The sequence below is a fragment of the Cokeromyces recurvatus genome (assembly GCF_025118155.1).
Source record: "Cokeromyces recurvatus strain NRRL 2243 chromosome Unknown BX663scaffold_10, whole genome shotgun sequence".
Classification (NCBI taxonomy): domain Eukaryota; kingdom Fungi; phylum Mucoromycota; class Mucoromycetes; order Mucorales; family Mucoraceae; genus Cokeromyces; species Cokeromyces recurvatus.
The window spans coordinates 518981-537797 of record NW_026251396.1 but is presented as its reverse complement, the minus strand read 5'-3'; the positions used below and the strand labels follow the sequence as shown (position 1 = coordinate 537797).

The following is an 18817-nucleotide window of genomic DNA, read 5'->3' as shown; positions in this document are numbered from 1 at the left end:
CCCAAAATATTTGCTGATCTGGAATATATGCAATTATACGTCTACATGTATACCAATAATTACAAAAGCCAACTACCATTGAGAATTCACTTTCATCTCTACTCAACCAACTTCTAAATGAAAAAAAGAAAAAAAAAAGGGGGGGGGGGGAAACGTCACTCTACTGCCACCTCTCCTAATTTACCTACTTTCTCTTGGAAAATACGACGGCCGACAGTTTACTGAATACTGTTTGAACTTGATAATCTATGTTATGACAAAACACTTTCTAATATTGTACCTGATCTTGGCTTAAAGTTTCTCACTTAGTCATGTATTGATAATCGATGTTAGTACTATTGATCTGTTTTCTTTTTCTATCATTATTGATATTTTTCTTTTCACTAATGTTTTTACTCTTTTTTTCTTTTTTTTTTTTAAAAAAAAAAAAAAAAAAAAAAAAAAAAAAAAAAAAAACTCTCTCCCACCTTCTTTACTTTTGAAAAGTCTCTAGTTTCTTAACCTATTTTATCAAATTGATTCGGGAAATACGGTTTACACTCTGTACTATGTGTTCACATTATGTTACTTTTTTTTTAGGTTGTCAATAAAAAATTCATTGTAGTATGTCATCGGGGTTTACTTTAAACAATTGAATTAAAAGGTCAAAAAAAAAAAAAATAAAAATTAAAAAATAAAAACAAGGCAACTAATATTTTTTTATTATTTATTATAACTTTCTCTACAGTAATAATTATCTTAGTATGTATAACAACTTCAGAGAGCTTCCTAAGCCCAGAACACGAATGTTAGCAACATGGAAAATAAAAGGTAAAGAGATGCATATGTAAACTTTATTTTCTTTTTTTTTTTGTGTGTGTGTGGACTTCCGTTGCTAAATCAGTTATACAAAACAGAAATGATTGAAAGAGGTGAAATACTAATGGTAAATAAACGTATTAAAGTTGTATGCATATTTCAAAGACTTATTTTATTGTTTAATTAGGATGCACCATATCAGAGAGATATTGTTTGGGGAAAAAATAAAATGACAGATTTGATCGATTCGATCATTCATAATTATTACATTCCACCATTACTTTTCGTTACACGTATAATCAAGGGAAAACAGACACGTATAGTTATTGATGGAAAACAGAGATTAACATCTGTTTTCAGGTATCGTATACATCAATGTCAAGGCCTAAATACACCTAAGATTAACATTACTTTAAAGGTTTATGGAAAATTTACTTCCTTATGTTGATCATTCTTCAGAATCTCCTGTTGAAAGATATTATGCTGAACAAAACACTGATATTGAACAAAATACTAATGGTACATTAAACAATAATAAATATTTTTTTCTATTTAGTTTTAACGAATCATTATTAGATCAAGCAATTCCTAAACACTTTTTGACGGAAGAATTATTCAATAAATTTACTACATTTGAATTTGTTTGTGGTAAGGAGTTTTTATTTTCTTTTTATCTGCAATAAAGTAATTTTATAATATACTCTCTTGCAGTGGAGTATCATGATATTTCAGAAGACGATGAAGTAAGTAAAGGAATCAACAAAAAAAAAAAAACACACTGTGTACATAGCATAATTTGTATTTATTTATTTTATTTTTTGTTTTTAATCAGTACGAAATTTTCTCCAGAGTTCAAATGGGTGTAGCAATGACAAAGGCTGATAAATTAAAAGCACACAACACACCGATAGCCAAATATTGTCGTGATATAGCTAGCAATTATTATCCAATTTCAGAAATATTTCATACCAAGACAGAATCTTATCTTTTCCAAATGTCAGCACATCTTTTACTTACACTTAGAGATGATCCTAGTGCATTTAGAGGCACCGCGCCTTATTTAGAAGAGTTTATTTGTAGTAATTGGGTACCTACTGATGAGTTGAAAGAAAAAATGAGACAAGTACTTAATGTCTATTTAGGCATTGTTCACGATGCATCTTTAAAGCCATGTTTAATGAAGAGAAATAATTTGACTGTTGCGATGAAGCCATTAGAATTCCTTGCCTTTGGAAAATACATCTCTTTAGTACGTCGTCCAAGAGATGTTAAATCTTATGCTGCAGATTTTGTCAATTTTCGAGGATATATGTTTGAAAAATGGGAAGGGAAATTTTATTTAAGTAACAAGCTATTTCTAGTGGCAATGGAATGGGTTGAAGCATATATTAACACACACAACTTAGTTCCAGCTATTCCATCAAACCCTAATTTATACTATGATTATCAAAATCATGATGTAGAAATGGACGAACTGAAAATGGATGAATATGAACCAGAGAATGTATCTATACCCGTACAACCTATAGTAAATCGAAGACAAAAACGAACTTATGGTGTGCCTGTTGCTAGAAGAGGAGGAAAACTGCCTGCTGGTCTTAATAGACGTTCATGATTTGCCTAAAGGCCTTTCACTTATGATAAAACAGTTAAAAATAAAAATAAAAATTATTTTTGACGTAATGATATAGATATATAAAAAAAAACATGATTATATTCAGTAAGCATTCCCTTTTCTATTACAAGTCCCTTTGCATATCTAATGGGATGATACCTTATTTGATACAGTGGTATTATTTTAGGGATTACATTTAATCAGCCCGGTCCAGACCATACGATTTATTTTGAGTCATTCTCTGCACGTCTTTTATATATGCATATCTTTGCCACTTTACTTGATATTTGGGCAAGTTAATACATAATTAGAGACTTACAACGCATTCATGAGTGAAGTTTCTTGGTATGAGCTATATTTCTATTAGAAAAAATAATTGAACAATATTAGGGCAGTGTGTTATCAATGCTTTTAAATATATATATATATATACATATTTATTCTAAAATAGAAATTTTCGTTCCTGAATAGTAAATAAAAATAAATGATGATCTCTCACGGGCCTAATAACCTATATTTTCACTATACACTAATTTAACAAGTGTGTACTACAATTTAGGCAAATTAGCTCTAGTTATCTAAATCACTATTGCTAGCGAAATTGTTTCCTCTCTGAAAGACAGCAGATTTTCCTTTTTCTTCCCAAATAGACTGCAAAATGTCTAACCTATTTTTACTTGCATTGACATATCTATTCCAAAGTATATGGCGGTTTTTGCAATCTAGAATACTTTTTGGTATATTTATCATTCAGAAGCTTTGTTGCCTTGATAATCATTGAAACGACAGGGTGCAGACCTTTCATTGTAGAACCTGAAGATTTGGGGGGCGCATGTTTGAGAGCATATACTAACTCTTGCAGCAAGACATTAACATCACTAAAAAAAAAAGTGTGATATATAGGCATCATTATATCAGCATGAAAATCAAGATAGTATGCCAATTTTTTTTTAAGAAAGCAAATACCAACAACTCTTATAGTATTTAATTCAAACATTACCTTAGGTATTATTTACAGGCAAAAGATTTAGCTAACTCGTCTGTAAAATCAAGACAATTTGGACACTAGTAATATGTATTCAACAAAAAATGTAGAAACGTCTAAAAAAAAAACAATTCCAGAATGTCTAATTTTTTTTTTTTTTTTTTTTTTGATAATTGTCTTAAAATAAAATCTTGATTTGATTTGTTTAAAAATTAAATTGAAAGTAACAAATGTTGTTGCCTGAAAACGGGAAAACAAAAAAAAAGTGACAGTTAGTTGTGACTGTTTATATAAATATGGAAGTCGAGAAAAGTTTTTTTTTTTAATTTTTTTTTTTTTTTAGGGCTTTTTTCTCTTATATCATTTCGATTATATCCATTTATTTTCTGATCATTAAAGGAATCATGACATCACTTTATAATTTCAAGAAGATCGAGCCAGTCCCTACTTCTTCTGACTTTATTGACATTATTTTGTCAAAGACTCAGAGAAAGACTCCTACTGTTATTCACAAGAATTATAATATTGGACGTATTAGACAATTCTATATGCGTAAAGTCAAGTTTACGCAAGAAAACTTTGATGAAAAGTTCAAGAATATTTTAGATGAATTTCCTAAATTAGAGGTTAGTTTTGTTACATTTATATTGTAAATTATTTATATTTATAATTGTTGATATAGGATATTCATCCCTTTTATGCTGATTTGATGAATGTTTTGTACGATAAAGATCATTATAAGCTTGCTTTAGGTCAGATTAATACTGCTCGACATTTAATTGATCAAGTTGCTAAAGATTATGTTAGACTTTTGAAGTTTGGTGACTCACTTTACAGATGTAAGCAACTTAAAAAGGCTGCATTGGGTAGAATGGCAACTGTGATGAAACGTCAAAAGGATAGTTTAGCATACCTTGAACAGGTTCGTCAACACTTGTCTCGTTTACCATCAATTGATCCCAATACTCGTACCCTTTTGATCTGTGGTTATCCTAACGTCGGTAAATCTTCATTCATCAACAAGATTACTCGTGCCGATGTAGATGTTCAACCTTATGCTTTCACTACAAAATCGCTCTTTGTGGGCCATATGGATTACAAATATATGAGATGGCAAGTTATTGATACCCCTGGTATTCTGGATCATCCTCTTGAAGAACGTAATACAATTGAAATGCAATCTATTACTGCTATGGCTCACTTAAGATCATGTATTATGTACTTTATGGATCTTTCAGAACAATGTGGTTATAGTGTTGAAGATCAAGTCAGATTGTTCCACAACATTAAGCCTCTCTTTGCCAACAAGCCTATTGTTTTGGTTATTAACAAAATTGATCAAGTAAAGCCTGAAGATCTTCCTGAAGAACAAAAGAAATGGATTGAAGATATTGCTCGTGATGAAAATGCTACTGTTTTGACAATGTCTTGTTATAAGGATGAAGGTGTGATGAATGTGCGTAATACTGCTTGTGACAAGTTATTAGCTGCTCGTGTAGAAATGAAGATGAAGAGCAATAAGATTAATGATGTGATCAACAAGATTCACTTGGCCCAACCTCAACAAAGAGACAACGTTATCCGTATGCCCAATATTCCTGATGAAGTTAACAATCGTGTCAAGTATGATCCTAATGATCCTAATCGTCGTAAGCTTGAGAAAGATATTGAACAAGAAAACGGTGGTGCAGGTGTTTATAATGTAGATGTTAAGAAGAAATATCTCTTGGCAAATGATGAATGGAAATATGATACTATTCCTGAATTCCTTGATGGTCATAATGTTGCTGACTTTATTGACCCTGAAATTGAAGAGAAATTGGAAGCTTTGGAAAGAGAAGAAGAACGTTTAGAAGCTGAAGGTTTCTATCAATCTGATGAAGAAATTCTTGATGATGATGAAGAAGCTATGCGTACTGCAGCTGATGCTATTCGTGAGCGTAAGAAGTTAATTGTCCAAGCTCATCGTGCCGCAAATGGTAGAACAAGACCTGCTTTACCCAAGACAGCATCATCTAAGTTTACAACTGTGAGTGAGATGAATCAAAAATTGGCTAATATGGGTATTGATGGATCAGATGCTGTTGAACGTACAAAGACTGCTGCAGCTGGCCGTAAACGTACACATAATGAAGCACTTCCTGATGAAGCAGTTAAGGAAGCAGCTGCTGGTGAGCGTCATGAAATGGAAGATTTGGAAATGAGTAAACATGGTTTCCGTAATGTTAAACAGAAATTGGAAGCTGATAAGCAAAAGAAGAATGTTCAAAAACAAGCATCTAAACTTGGTAAACGTGGTGAGGCTGATAGACAAATTCAAACAAAAATGCCTAAGCATCTCTTTAGTGGTAAACGTGGTATGGGCACAACGGATCGTCGTTAATTTCTTGTTATATAATTTATCCCTTTTTTTTTATAATATATATAAACAGCTTTTCTTTTCTTTTTACTTTTTTGCATCAATTAAATAAATTATTTTAAATAAACATAGAGTATTAAACCCAACCAATATCTTGAAATTTATTTATTTACGAAAGTGTTATTAGTGTAGTTACGAACAAAAGATAAAAAAAATTAACTATATGAATTCAAATAGGTGTGCTTCATTGAGTTATTATTATGGAAGTAGTTAAGAGTAGTACAAATCAAAGCTTCGTTCCTAATATACATAACATCTATCCAATTCAGTAGATGTTTTGTATAAATGATTTTTATTCTTGTTAATTAAAGAAGATGTTTGAAAATAGCTTTATTCCAGTTAAATATACTGTTCCAGTAGTTAGTATTCCTACATATCTTGATCTGGTGTTATAGTTTTTATTAAGAACTTTAAAAGGTACCTTATCTTATATATCTACTTATTGTATTTGTTTTAATATAATCATTAATATACCGGTTTATATAATTTCGTGTGTTTGTCTCTTTGAATATATAGTTCTCTACTAAAGAATAGCACCTAGACTTGTTCAATACCACCTAGTGAGTATATCAGTGTTTTCCCACTTATTTCAAATTATATATACACATACATATTCATAAAAAATATTGCAGAGGCCATTTTAATGATTTGTCTCAATAATTATCATGTAAAAAGAGATATTAACAATCAAAAATAGAATGTATAATAATCTATTTCCTCTAGTAAAATAGTCATTCTACACAACATATAGAAGATATAGATCTGCCAAAATTGTAATTAAGCACCTTCAACAGGTAACTTGAGTATATAACGAGTATGTTAATTATGCAGTAGCGTATCTTTCTCTCTCTCTCTTTCAAGCGCATTAACTAAGAAGCTCTATTATGATTAAAGATAAAGGAAAAGCAGACTGCCATACAGTAAAAATGTAAATATTTGATAAAAAATGGTATATACACGCATATACATATTTGATATTTATCCCTTTATTTTAAGTTTCCCCCTGAAATGTTGACTTGACTAAAGATCTTTTTATAAAGATGTATATACCATTGAATATATAAACGTGTATATTATTCTTGCTGAATTAGACTATAAACAAAAGAAATAATAATAATAATTAAAAGAGATATACATGTATATATATTTTTAAGGAGAAGGAGTAATTGTTGGTATCACGTTTGTTTACTATGTTTATTATGATAACGATTAGTGTGCTATTAAGATTATCCAATTAGATTCATCACAGAGATTGTGACGCCTTTTTATGACAGTTTAAAGCATATGATAACGGATCAAAAAAAAAAAAACTATAAAAGGAGGTCATTTTCATGCCCAAACTTGCTTTTTTTTCTCTTTATATAATCCTTTTTTTTCATTTGTTGGCTTGTAAAAGGGCTGATGAGTGATTTTTTGGGATGGCTTCATAGCTTAGTTAGTATTTTGTATGCTTTCTTTCTGGATTATGCTCACCTCTCCAATGTATTCTAATAACGATGTAAACCATCATTGATAAACATTACGAGTACCTCTGGGATAAGTATATGGGATACTGCGACGTTATGGGGCCCATTTTTTTTATTTATATATTTATTTATATAAAAAGATTTATATAGCAGCTTTTATTATAAATGAAAAAAACAATATAAATACAAATATTACGCGTATAAATAGCACGTAAAGAAATTAGTGATAATTAATTCTCAAGCAATACATGCAACTTTTTTTTTATCTAATGTAGCCTGTTATGATTCATCTTAGTTAAATAAAGTCAAAGGAAAAAAAAAAAAAAAAAGCAACACTAGGTCAAAAAGGAAAAAAGTATACTTATTTTCATATAATAAAGTATAGAGTGAAATAAAGAATTAAATACAGCAACAATAGAAGGTGGATACTAAGCAAAACAATAAAAAAAAAATAGTTTACATTGTAGCATCTAGTTAAGAGTAAATATGGCAGGCTATTTACAAGGAAAATAGATAATAGAATAAATAGGCTAGGCATATAATTAAGCTATTCTAACATGAGTGAATGTATGAAAAGAGGATATTATCATAGAAAAAGCAAACATACATCCTTATCCTTAAAAATCTTTATCTTTAATCTAGTTTGAAGCTTGATCATTTCGGTTAGTTTATCTTCAGCTTGCTTCAAATTATCTTGTAAAGTATTTCATTGTATTGAATTCCTTTCTAGAACACGAAGATATATTTTTAAATGTAATGCTTCATTTACTTTTATGATGTGTATATAGAATTTAGAAACTATAATTTGTATTTTCATAATTAATTATTGTTAATCTAATTGGACCAAGTTATAGATCACAGTCACTATGACATGCATCCTCCTTTTTTTTTTTCCTTTTACTTACTTTAATCCAAGTAAGTCTTCCAACACATGCTTCAAAAACAAAATTAAAAGTGATAAATAAGCTATAGGTCATCTCTATAGAACAATAAAAGATGTGAGTTCGAAGAGTCATTTACGTTAATAAAGAATATGGGCAACCTCGATAATAAAAGTTAAGTCTTGCACTGTGAAAAGGTATTTTATTTTTCTTTTATTACTATTGTATATAACCTAAGATCCTTATCTTACACAAGAACAAATGATATTATCTGTAAAAATCATAAAATAAGGCCAAGTGTTTGAAGGAGCTGATAATATTCTTTTTAAGAAAAAAAAAAAAAGTAAACATGGATCTTTTTAACTATTTAGTGAAGAGTATGAAAGAAAATAAGAAATACATAATTAGCCTTAAAAAAGTTAACCAGCAAATTGGGCTAAATGTAGGTAAACTAAAAGCATTATTATTCTTACAATTGATATTCCACTAACCCTTTATTACTAAAAACTATCTATCTTTTTTTTTTTTTTTTCATTGTTCCTTATTAATTCTAATAAGATTTTTTAATAACCTTTCTTTATATTGATAATTTAATCTATATAGTTCAGTTGTATTTAATACCTTGTACTCACTTAGGACTTTAGAAAATATACTTTATTACAAATAAAAATATGTATTCAATCGTATCCTTAACGTTAAAATAAAGATGGAGAAGTTAGAAATAAATATGCTAAAAGTAATCGGACGTTTAATAATTACTAATAAAATATAGAGTTTGACATACTTTTTTTTTTTTTTTTTTTTTGAATACATTTCAATTAATTAACAGAATGAATAGCACAATGCAATTCCATAATTATCCTGCAGAAGCACGTATAGGTAGAGCAAATCAAGTTTATGACGAAAATGATATTCGACAAGTAAGTTAGTGGCTTTATTTTTATATTTTCTTTACCATAAATTCACAATTCTATTCATCGTTTGTAGATTACTGGTACAATCGCAGTTGATCCAAAAACAAATAAAGTGCTTGTTATTTCTAGTAGTAAACATAGGAATGTATGGGTGCTTGTAAGTTTTGATATTAAATTAAAATTCTATTTTTCAACCTGAGTATTGCTCAACCGTAACTACTCTTTCTCCCTTTTAATATTTAGCCGAAGGGAGGTTGGGAAAGTGATGAAACAAAAGAACAATCGGCTATACGTGAAACCTATGAAGAGGGTATTATGTGTTTTTATAGTTGTGGTAACTCTGTATATTGATGTAATTTTTGTATTTCTAAGGTGGTGTGCTTGGCAACATTAAAGGATTGGTAGGAAACTTTATGGATTATGATTCATATGGTGAACTTAAAGGAAATGTTTGGTTTTATGAATTTGAAGTACAGCAAATCCTTGATCAGTGGCCTGAAATGCATTTTCGTAAACGTAGATGGGTAAATATGATTAGTGCTATGCAACAGGAATAATAGGATAATTTATTAAGTTTAATTTATTAGTGCACATTTGAAGAAGCAATGGACTTACTTCGTTTTAAACCATTTATGCGTCAAGCTCTTTTAGCTTCATCATTTGCCCCAAAGGATAATACTTTTCAAAGCGCGTAAGATACATTACACTTAATAAAATATTAGATATTATTGTACAGAAATTGGAATAATTAAAATAAAAAAATAAAAAAAAAATGTTAATATTGTAATAGAATATTTGAGAATATATACAAAATAACTACATAATAAACATTAAACATGTTTTGTTATATATCATTATAATTCGAGAAACACTAATAATTAACTAGTACTTTATCAAAAAAATGAACACATAACATAATATTCTGATTATATTTTTTATATAATGCTAGTCTCGGTTATTTACTTTCTTGGTGGATTATTGTCATTTGTCTTTGATCTCAAGATGATCCTCTTTTTATTAATTTTTCGTTTCTCTATTTGGCTAAACAGATAAATCTTTGATTTATTTAGTTACTTGGACGTAGATTTCCCTCACCTACGTATTACTATCCTGCTCACTTTTTCTAAACTATACGCTTACCAATTATCCTTTCAACTATACTAATGGTTAGCAAAATTCGCTATCCCGATACTACTCTTGTTATTACTTCCCATAATATATTTGGAGTCTCTCTGCTTGAACAGTTATTGTTTGCTTCTAGTACTAAATATTTCTCTTTCAATAAAGTTTAGTTGTCATTAAATATTACCTGCTCTTTTATTGCTATTGGTTTTATCATCGCTAAATAATATCACTATAACAATTGGTTCTTACTATATCTCTTTGCTTGTTTATATTCCTTTTTTTTCTTAACCATATATTTTAATTCTTAATCTTTCTTTTCATAAATTGTATTTAAATAATGTATAATATACAAATACAACTAAGACCACTATTTACGACAACAAATATATTATCAAAAATGCTACACACACTATATTGAGGCAAAAAAAATAAAAAATAAATGCTCATTACAGGGGTCGAACCTGTGACCTTGGCGTTATTAGCACCACGCTCTAACCAACTGAGCTAAACGAGCTTCTTGATATTCGTCAAGTACCATAAACATATATAAGTAGCATTCAAAAAATTTGCCAAAAGTCACGTGATTGACGCACTTGTCCGGCATTTCAGCACCTTTTTTTTTAATATTTCGTTTTAAATGATATTATTTTATTTTAAGAATCATTTTGACAGTTTATGGGAATAAAATCAAGCTTTTACTTTGCTTTAAATTTTTTAAAAAGTTGTTTAATTTTAATTTGGCTAATTTGAATGAAACGGCAATACAGAAGATTGTCAATTAAATATAGGAATAGAAACAGAAAGAAACATCGATACATTAACGACAATATAAAGAATAACAGCAATGTTCTATTTACATTTATATCTTTGTCTCAATATAAATATAACTAGGAGAAATATTAGTTTCATCATATATAAAAAGGGTTCACTACACTTAAGCATCACGAGCGTATCATATTTGGCGCGGTGTTTAATTGATCTCATATTAATTTAAAAAATTTAACAATCACGTAATAAGTGACATAATCATTTTATAGTTTTTATACTTAATTTTTTTTTTCTTTTGAAAAGAGTACTTTTCTTTCGTTAGTAAAGTTAATTGCATACATTCAGTACTTGAAAATGTAGCTATGGTAAATTGGAAAGATGATTAATTCTTATTGTCAAGTGAAAAATCCGGATTACGAGATCATTGTCAAGATTATTGTGTTTTTCATAGTTATATATTTTATTTTACTTTATTTATTTTTATTTTGTTATTCCACGTATAAGTACCATAGACGTATCATGTTTGCAACGATGTTTTAAGGAGGTCATTTTATCACAGATAGTGTGTGTTTGCTTAGTTAGTTAGAGTAGAGATTGTGTAGGGAAATGGAATTTGGTAATGGATGGGGGAGTATGTTACAGACTGGTTATACCCAAGAATGTCGGCTCATTCAAAAGAATAGCCTATTCAACTTTTTATAACCAAACTAGTATAGGTTAGATACTCACACTTGTTTACACATTCCACATCCATTACCCAAATCCACTTTTCTAAAAAAAAAAAATAGATCTAAATGTTTATATTTGGTTTGAAAGGTTCTGTGTTATATTTTTCACTATGAGTGAAAGTAGTAGCATTTTAAACAGATAAGGACTTCAGTTATTTTATTTCCATTTTTAACATTACTATCTTAAATTGTGCTAACGTTGAATTGTTGATATATAAATTAGTAAAAATAAATATATAAAATTACATTGTTAATGTTAAAAGTAATTGTAAATCCATTTAGTAGATAATAACATGCATTATTGTTCTATTCAATAGTACAATCTTGGTAAGCATTAACAAACAATTGTTAATACAGAACAATATATGTTGTAGATAAAACCCTTTTTTTTTTTCGTCTTTTATTGACATGATAATATATAATTATCCTTTCTCCTTAATTTTTTAATCTGTATTACTACATATTTATATTGGTCATAAAAAATAATTGTTCAAGCTTGTTACAATACATCTATCCTGATTTAGGTTCATTTCCTTCTTGTTCTTCAAACTGATCTTCTTGGGTAATTACTCTCAAGACTGATTTTTTACTTGTTTCTTGAAGTTCACCGGCTATTAAAAGTTCGTCAAGAATAAAATATGCCTAAATTTTACATAAGATCAGCTATTGCGTTTATTTGTGCTTATAATACATTAACTTACTTTTTGAAAATTGAAAATCAAGTCAAGTTCACAAACCTATAAAATTTAACATAAATAATAAGGTATAATGTATTTTTTTTTCTATTTACATTGCCAAAATAACGGTCGAGAATTTCAACGTAACGATGAATAATTTCAAGTGTGATAAGTTCATTGTCATCTTGATTAATACCTGTTACAAAAAATAAACTTGCATATCTTAAGAATATATGTATATACATATATATATGTATATATGTGTATAATAAGTCATGTGATGCTTTCATAAAGTAAACATTTTTCAAATACCTTCTATATACAATCTTTTGATCTTGAATAAACAGTTGAGTTCGTAGAAATTATATAATGCATATAGTAAACTAATACCTTTATATTCGAGAAAATTGCACATCTTGACCCTTCGTGCTAATACTAGTTGCGTTGCATCTTTTATAATCTTTGCTTTTTCTTTTGGTGGGATTGTTATAAACCATTTAGTGAGACGAACTTTCCCTTGTCTGCTAACTAATAGCAACCAATTTATCTGAATGAATTATAATTAGTACTTATTTTTAGCTTTCATGTTAAATAGTTTCAGTAAGATTACAGCCATATTTATACTTGTGTATAATATATTTATATTTATAAATCTACAGTTGTACGTGCTCTTTAACGTCGGTAATTTCTTTTTCTTTTAAAAAAAGACGAGAAATTAAAATCAATTTCTTTTCAGTAATATGAGTTTAAAATTAAATTGGGTGTGCATATAAGACTTAGCATAAGTGACGCAAAAATATATGATTAAAAGTCTATGTTAAATGACCAATAAGCGCGTAGATATAAAAGATGATTTGCCTTAGTCAGTTCAAAAAGAAAAGGTTAACAGAAACTAAAAATCCTTTTAAGACAAAAGATGTTAAAAAGGTAAAAGCTAAAAGGAGGGAGAGATGTATGTATATCAATATATATATATATAAATATATGAAAAGGTAGGCTAAGATAACCATTCAATCAAGAGAGAGCCAGTATTGATGAGAGGAGAATGAGCAATGGAATGAGAGATATAGTCTATTTCATGAAAGATAGAGTATATGGAAAGTCAAAAAAATGGACCAATATGAGGCTAGGTTAAAGGACTTTTTTTTTTAACTAAATCGATTCATTTATTTTTGCATACTCCAGTCAATAACTTTCAATAATATAAGCTTTTCAAGCAAACGTTATGGCAATTATATACAGCTGATGTTGATAATATCAGTTGTCGTGTCTCGATTGGCTGTCTGGTGGTATCCAAAAGCTGTGTATCATTTATCCAAATGACAAGCTTATTTCATCTTGTGTTACTGTCTGCTTAAATATGAACCACCGATTACAAATTCCTAATACCATATGTGATCCTTTATCTTTTCTACTCAATCACATTCCTAGTAAATATAGTAAGCCATTTATCGCACGAAACAGCTCCTCTACTCTTGGATCGATTATTCATTGGTCTACAACATGTCACATACTCTTTGAATTTAACCATCTTCATTATGGTAAAATCCCACCTCAAACCTTTCCTCTTGGTACTGACTCAATCAAATGGTTATGCAGTAATTAATCTAGTACCTCTTCCTTTCTTTATTTTTTTTTTCACTTTTGACTATCAAAAGGTTCGTCTTCTCCCCCTTTTTTACCTGACCCAGGCAATAAAATAATATTTTATTATGTGCTTAAATGAGCTTTAAAATCTTATTCAACAAAAAATAAATATTTAATCATAGTCGGATTATTTATTATATAATATTCCCCGTATAGTAGGGCAGGTTACACTTAACTTTTTAAGATGATGATATTAGGAAGTTATAAAAGGACGCTTAATTTTTTTACATATTTTTGTTTTAGCAATTATATATCTTACTTATTATACTCAAAATGACTACCGAAAATTATGTTACTTTGTCTCGCACAGGTGATAAAATGCCCCTTGTTGGATTTGGTTGCTGGAAAGTCTCTCCTCAAGATGCTGAAAATACAATTTACAATGCTATTAAGGCAGGTTATCGTTTAATTGATGGTGCTGCTGATTACGGTAATGAAGTTGAAGTAGGTCGTGGTATCAACAAGGCTATTAAAGAGGGAGTTATTACTAGAGAGGAAATTTTTGGTAAGTTCATATTTGGCGTCTATATTGCTCCCTTTACATTTACACTATATATGTACATCTCTAGTTGTTACAAAGCTCTGGAACACGTATCATAATAAGACTCAAGTCCGTCCTGCTTTCGAAAAGCAGTTAAAAGATCTTGATTTAGATTATGTTGATTTATATTTGATCCACTGTAAGTAAACATTTTATAGAAATTAAATTTTCGACAAAATTAACCTTCCTACTTTTTCATTAGTCCCCGTTCCTTTAAAGCATGTTAATATTAATGAAATTTATCCCCCCGGTTGGTATCAACCTAATAAGACTGAAGTTGAATTTGAGCCTTCTCCCATGTATGAATGTTGGCATGAAATGGAAAAGTTGGCTGAAGATAAGTTAGCACATAACATTGGCATTTCTAATTTCAATGTACAAATGATCTTGGATTTATTAACTTACGCACAAATTAAACCTGCTGTATTACAAGGTAAGAAAAGATATATAACTAAGAGAAATATAAGCTTATGCCAATATATATAACAGTTGAGCTTCATCCTTATCTCCAACAAAGTCGTTTGATTGCTTGGGTTCAATCTCAAGGTATCCATATTACTGCCTATTCATCTTTCGGCCCTGCTTCGTTTATTGAATTAACTAATGATGGTAAAACAACACCTCCTTTACTTGAAAATGAAGTTATTAAGGAAATTGCTGATAAACATAAAAAAACAACTGGCCAAGTTTTGCTCCGTTGGTCTATTGAGAGAAATATTGCTGTTATCCCTAAAAGTACTAATCAAGAGCGTATTAAGTCTAACCTTGATATTTTCTCTTGGTCATTAGATGATGAGGATATGAAGAAAATTGCTTCTCTTGATAAACGTCTAAGATTCAACGATCCCTATAGTTATAATTTTAATTTGCCTTTATTTGATTAAATTTAAATAAAGTTAGTGTATTATATGTACATTATAAATAGATATCTATTTTGTTCCTATTAAAGAATATACACAAATGATGCAATAATAGACTACCTAGTAACAAAAAAGAAAAAAAATCAGCAAGATGTAACACAGGCGATTTTTGTTCTATTGTTTGGTCATGTTGACTCTATCAGTTTTTTAAAAATTTTTTATTTTATTTTATTTTGATATCTAAGTATCCATATCACAACTGTGCAATCCAGATCCCATTAGCTTAGAGCTTTTAGTATTCGTCTGCTATTTAGGTTTCTTTGCTACAATGGTTTTTTTTTGGCAAGCTTATGCGTGGAAAAAAAAAGTAAGATACGCAAATTTAATCTGAAAATTCAATATCTTTTAAATATCTCCTATGTCAGTAACTTCTTTTAATAGAACACCCAAAAATCAAAAAGTAAATAAAAAAAAAGTAAACAGTTAAATATACTAAATAAATTGTTAATGAGACTAACAATTCTATAACTAAGTAGTAGTAAGAATTATCACAACCACTCTATAAAATTCATCAATGAACTTTCTAATATCACGAACAAAGTCAGTAAAACGAAGGGTTATTATCTATTAAAGAACACTTGCATTAATTATAAGTTAAAGCTTATATAACGAAAAAGTATGAAATAGGGCTATAAATGTGTATGTTTAAATACCTCCGTAGTTTGAATCCACTCGAACCGTTTTGGTTTTTAATCAAAAAAAGATTAAGCAGGTTAGATCTATAGATAACAATGATATTTATGGAAAAAATATTGATATTAAAAAAAAAGAGTTTATACAGACGGCTAACATAGCTTTATTAATCATTCTAATCACCAGATCGTAATGATTTTCAATTTTTTAGTTTATTTTGCATATCTTTCAGATGTATATATTCGAAGATACTTTTTACCTATTTTTTAAACAGAAATCATAAATATAGAGAAACAATTCAACTAATTTACTCTGTTATGGCATTGCTAATAAAATAGTTCTAAAAGAAAATACATAATTAACCCATTCGTGTACATTAAAATTTTCAAGTTTACATAAAATCTTATATTTCAAGAGGTTTTTAATGGCAAATGATAACAACTGCTTTTTTGTTCTTCTAGATATGAGTACAAAATATACTACTTTAAAAATTTATTTGTTATTTTTTTTTCTTCTATCATTCTACATTTGCCAAGTTTAATTTAATTTATTAAGCTTTAATTTCAATAATTTGAAGTAAAAATATTATAATATTAGATAATTAACCAATAATAGAATGGCTAATAGATCCTGCAGTATCAGTAACAGTTGAAACTATTTTTTGGAACCATGAGTGAGAAGCAACAGGAACTTTAGCGTGAGTAGAGATGGACTTGCGTTTATAAAATGTTTCAAAGCTTTCGGCGAAGACATCTAAATTGTCAAAATTTACATCAAAAGTATGATTTTCTTTTTAACATCTTCAAAGCGGCTAAGGAAGACAGCCTTTGAACCATAGGCTTTAGCAGCTTTAAGAATATCAGGATTGGAAGAGATAATAGCAAGTTCATTTGCTTTTTTCAATCCAAGAAGCATAGCAGTGTTTGAAATTACAGACTCCTCTGGACTTGTGCAATTGCGGATTGCACATGCTGCAAACATGTCAGCTGTAAACTGTGCGTGCCAGCAAAGGCAACCACTACGAGCAAGGCTCATTAGAGTACTGATAGTAAAAGAATGAGAAATCGCGATAACATATATACCATCAAGTTGTTTAATCTTTCGAATACTAGAAGAAGCATCTTCAAAGAGTTCTAAGTTAAACCATGCAGAAGAAAGAGTCTTGAAGTCAGATTCATTAAAAGATGATTCAATTGAGAATTCAGATAAAACTATTTTTAATGCAGCAATAAGAATAGTAATATCCATTTCAGAGTGTATAGCCCTTAATCGTTGTTCAAGATAAAGATAGTACCATCGAATAATTAGAGAATCAACATCAATATGAGTTAAGCTACAGGCATTTTTCTTCGTATTAGCAAGTTTATACCAAGCCTTAGAAATAGTAGAACGATAATTAACTACGGTATCTATCAAATCGAATGCAACTATCTTGACGTCCTTAAAATCATCTAAAATCTGATCATTCTTTACCCAGGTAATAGCTTTACCCTCAAATCCAACAGAAATAGCCGTTTCAGTAATATATTCAAGAGTAGACTGAGTCCTTTGATTTAATTGGTTTTCAATCATAGTTACATTTTCTTCTATTATTTTAGCGTCAGCTGTCAAAAAAGCTTCTTTTATAGAGAATATTTGCTCAGTAACAAGGGTATAAATAATATCCAAAGAGGTAAATGCTTGTTTTTGAGAGTTTTCAACATTTTTGGCAATCTTAGTGTATAAATCTCCAGAGATCGCATATTTGAAATTAAATAATGATTTAGATTCCTTGATAATAGTATCTACTTCAGTAATTGCAGTGTTAATGATTATTTCAATCTCCTTATATGCATTATCATCATTGTTGAATGATTCAATATTAATATTTCGGATTTTTTTGAAGAAAATAATAAACCAAGATGAAAATTTTTTCTGCGTTATACTAATAGCGTGAGAAAAGGACTTTTTTATTTCTTCTTGAGCCGTTTCAATCGATTCATAAACAAGTTCTTTGTAAATAAGATCTTTTTGAGCCTTAGAGGAGATTGATTCTTCAAATTCATAAATATGCTCCTTGACTACTGTTAATTCAGAATCCACAATTTTTTCAAATCTGTCTTTTGCCAAACAGACATCGATTTTGTTAATAGATTTATTGTCTTCTGCAAAAGATTTAGTTATAGATGTCTTGATTAAATCAATTTGAGATGTAACAGCATTATGAAGTCTATAATAAAACGAGTTCCAGTTATAATATTTCGATATGATAATATCCGTAGATATAAAACTAGTTAATTCATGTTCATATTTATCAATGATAGCTCGAAGCTGAACTCCTTCTCTAATAATAAATTCATCGATGTGACTGACACAATCACCATCTTCAATCATAATATTTAACTTTTCAATCAAGCAAATAAACCATTTATAGATAGATTTTGTAGCCATTTCATAATTATTATGGACTTTAGTAGTATCTATATATATATATTTTTTAGTAAAGCAATGACATTATAAGTTTAATAAAACTCACCCAAACAGATAGATTCAAATACGTCAGTAGTATTAATAATAGGTGATATTTTTCTTTGATCGTCCACAATTACTTCAATTTGATCTTTTTCAATGATAGCACTAGATTTAGCATCACTTATAATATTATTTTGCTCCTTTACAATAAAAATAGTATCGTCTTTTGAAACTTGATCTTGAATATTA

At 29.0% G+C, this 18817-nt stretch overlaps 8 protein-coding genes and 1 non-coding gene across 9 annotated transcripts; 5 read left to right on the top strand and 4 right to left on the bottom strand.

Annotated features, from left to right (window-relative positions):
- Positions 1 to 719: 719 nt before the first annotated feature.
- BX663DRAFT_507123 (uncharacterized protein) lies at positions 720 to 2850 on the top strand. Its single transcript, XM_051527285.1, has 8 exons — positions 720 to 810; positions 897 to 925; positions 986 to 1158; positions 1217 to 1317; positions 1375 to 1446; positions 1510 to 1541; positions 1631 to 2432; positions 2573 to 2850. Exons 1-7 carry the CDS (start codon positions 744 to 746, stop codon positions 2411 to 2413), a joined length of 1257 nt encoding a protein of 418 aa, XP_051383609.1. The 5' UTR covers positions 720 to 743; the 3' UTR covers positions 2414 to 2432; positions 2573 to 2850.
- A 952-nt stretch (positions 2851 to 3802) lies between these two features.
- On the top strand, positions 3803 to 5781 carry BX663DRAFT_433066 (GTP binding protein 4; the record flags this gene model as incomplete). Its single annotated transcript, XM_051522974.1, has 2 exons — positions 3803 to 4024; positions 4081 to 5781. The coding sequence occupies 2 exons, from the start codon at positions 3803 to 3805 to the stop codon at positions 5779 to 5781; spliced, it is 1923 nt and encodes a 640-aa protein (XP_051383608.1).
- A 1847-nt stretch (positions 5782 to 7628) lies between these two features.
- Positions 7629 to 8209, bottom strand: BX663DRAFT_507116 (uncharacterized protein). Its single transcript, XM_051527284.1, has 2 exons — positions 8189 to 8209; positions 7629 to 8081 (listed from the first exon to the last, which is right to left on the bottom strand). Exon 2 carries the CDS (start codon positions 7819 to 7821, stop codon positions 7651 to 7653), a length of 171 nt encoding a protein of 56 aa, XP_051383607.1. The 5' UTR covers positions 7822 to 8081; positions 8189 to 8209; the 3' UTR covers positions 7629 to 7650.
- Positions 8210 to 8981: 772 nt separating this feature from the next.
- Positions 8982 to 9840, top strand: BX663DRAFT_507109 (NUDIX hydrolase domain-like protein). The gene is made up of 5 exons (XM_051527283.1): positions 8982 to 9084; positions 9152 to 9235; positions 9322 to 9388; positions 9451 to 9602; positions 9666 to 9840. The coding sequence occupies exons 1-5, from the start codon at positions 8995 to 8997 to the stop codon at positions 9771 to 9773; spliced, it is 501 nt and encodes a 166-aa protein (XP_051383606.1). The 5' UTR covers positions 8982 to 8994; the 3' UTR covers positions 9774 to 9840.
- A 181-nt stretch (positions 9841 to 10021) lies between these two features.
- On the top strand, positions 10022 to 10538 carry BX663DRAFT_507108 (uncharacterized protein). Its single transcript, XM_051527282.1, has 3 exons — positions 10022 to 10119; positions 10219 to 10353; positions 10453 to 10538. Exons 2-3 carry the CDS (start codon positions 10242 to 10244, stop codon positions 10509 to 10511), a joined length of 171 nt encoding a protein of 56 aa, XP_051383605.1. The 5' UTR covers positions 10022 to 10119; positions 10219 to 10241; the 3' UTR covers positions 10512 to 10538.
- A 105-nt stretch (positions 10539 to 10643) lies between these two features.
- BX663DRAFT_t72 lies at positions 10644 to 10717 on the bottom strand. Its single transcript has one exon. It is a non-coding gene; the product is annotated as a tRNA-Ile (tRNA).
- Positions 10718 to 12055: 1338 nt separating this feature from the next.
- Positions 12056 to 13068, bottom strand: BX663DRAFT_507104 (AP complex, mu/sigma subunit). The gene is made up of 6 exons (XM_051527281.1): positions 12987 to 13068; positions 12767 to 12923; positions 12689 to 12710; positions 12490 to 12598; positions 12401 to 12436; positions 12056 to 12341 (listed from the first exon to the last, which is right to left on the bottom strand). Exons 1-6 carry the CDS (start codon positions 12990 to 12992, stop codon positions 12210 to 12212), a joined length of 462 nt encoding a protein of 153 aa, XP_051383604.1. The 5' UTR covers positions 12993 to 13068; the 3' UTR covers positions 12056 to 12209.
- A 1228-nt stretch (positions 13069 to 14296) lies between these two features.
- Positions 14297 to 15448, top strand: BX663DRAFT_433592 (xylose reductase; the record flags this gene model as incomplete). The annotated part of the gene is made up of 4 exons (XM_051523003.1): positions 14297 to 14528; positions 14593 to 14703; positions 14767 to 14997; positions 15054 to 15448. The coding sequence occupies 4 exons, from the start codon at positions 14297 to 14299 to the stop codon at positions 15446 to 15448; spliced, it is 969 nt and encodes a 322-aa protein (XP_051383603.1).
- Positions 15449 to 16771: 1323 nt separating this feature from the next.
- Positions 16772 to 18777, bottom strand: BX663DRAFT_36325 (uncharacterized protein). The gene is made up of 3 exons (XM_051522185.1): positions 18633 to 18777; positions 17696 to 18576; positions 16772 to 17608 (listed from the first exon to the last, which is right to left on the bottom strand). The coding sequence occupies exons 2-3, from the start codon at positions 18545 to 18547 to the stop codon at positions 16886 to 16888; spliced, it is 1575 nt and encodes a 524-aa protein (XP_051383602.1). The 5' UTR covers positions 18548 to 18576; positions 18633 to 18777; the 3' UTR covers positions 16772 to 16885.
- Between the last annotated feature and the right edge of the window lie 40 nt (positions 18778 to 18817).

Excerpts from the sequence above, each read along its gene's own strand:
- BX663DRAFT_507123 (XM_051527285.1), top strand. The coding sequence starts at position 744 with ATGTATAACAACTTCAGAGAGCTTCCTAAGCCCAGAACACGAATGTTA. Across the intron at positions 926-985 it reads AAAGAGGTGAAATACTAATG|GATGCACCATATCAGAGAGA; the intron begins GTAAATAAACGT and ends TTGTTTAATTAG. Across the intron at positions 1,318-1,374 it reads TATTGAACAAAATACTAATG|ATCAAGCAATTCCTAAACAC; the intron begins GTACATTAAACA and ends AATCATTATTAG.
- BX663DRAFT_507116 (XM_051527284.1), bottom strand. The coding sequence starts at position 7,821 with ATGCCTAGCCTATTTATTCTATTATCTATTTTCCTTGTAAATAGCCTG.
- BX663DRAFT_507109 (XM_051527283.1), top strand. The coding sequence starts at position 8,995 with ATGAATAGCACAATGCAATTCCATAATTATCCTGCAGAAGCACGTATA. Across the intron at positions 9,236-9,321 it reads ATAGGAATGTATGGGTGCTT|CCGAAGGGAGGTTGGGAAAG; the intron begins GTAAGTTTTGAT and ends TTTAATATTTAG. Across the intron at positions 9,603-9,665 it reads ATTTTCGTAAACGTAGATGG|TGCACATTTGAAGAAGCAAT; the intron begins GTAAATATGATT and ends TTAATTTATTAG.
- BX663DRAFT_507108 (XM_051527282.1), top strand. The coding sequence starts at position 10,242 with ATGGTTAGCAAAATTCGCTATCCCGATACTACTCTTGTTATTACTTCC. Across the intron at positions 10,354-10,452 it reads TTCTAGTACTAAATATTTCT|TATATCTCTTTGCTTGTTTA; the intron begins CTTTCAATAAAG and ends ATTGGTTCTTAC.
- BX663DRAFT_507104 (XM_051527281.1), bottom strand. Across the intron at positions 12,437-12,489 it reads TCGACCGTTATTTTGGCAAT|GTTTGTGAACTTGACTTGAT; the intron begins GTAAATAGAAAA and ends TAAATTTTATAG. Across the intron at positions 12,342-12,400 it reads TGATTTTCAATTTTCAAAAA|GCATATTTTATTCTTGACGA; the intron begins GTAAGTTAATGT and ends TGTAAAATTTAG.
- BX663DRAFT_36325 (XM_051522185.1), bottom strand. The coding sequence starts at position 18,547 with ATGGCTACAAAATCTATCTATAAATGGTTTATTTGCTTGATTGAAAAG. Across the intron at positions 17,609-17,695 it reads CTAAAATAATAGAAGAAAAT|GGTAAAGCTATTACCTGGGT; the intron begins GTAACTATGATT and ends GTTGGATTTGAG.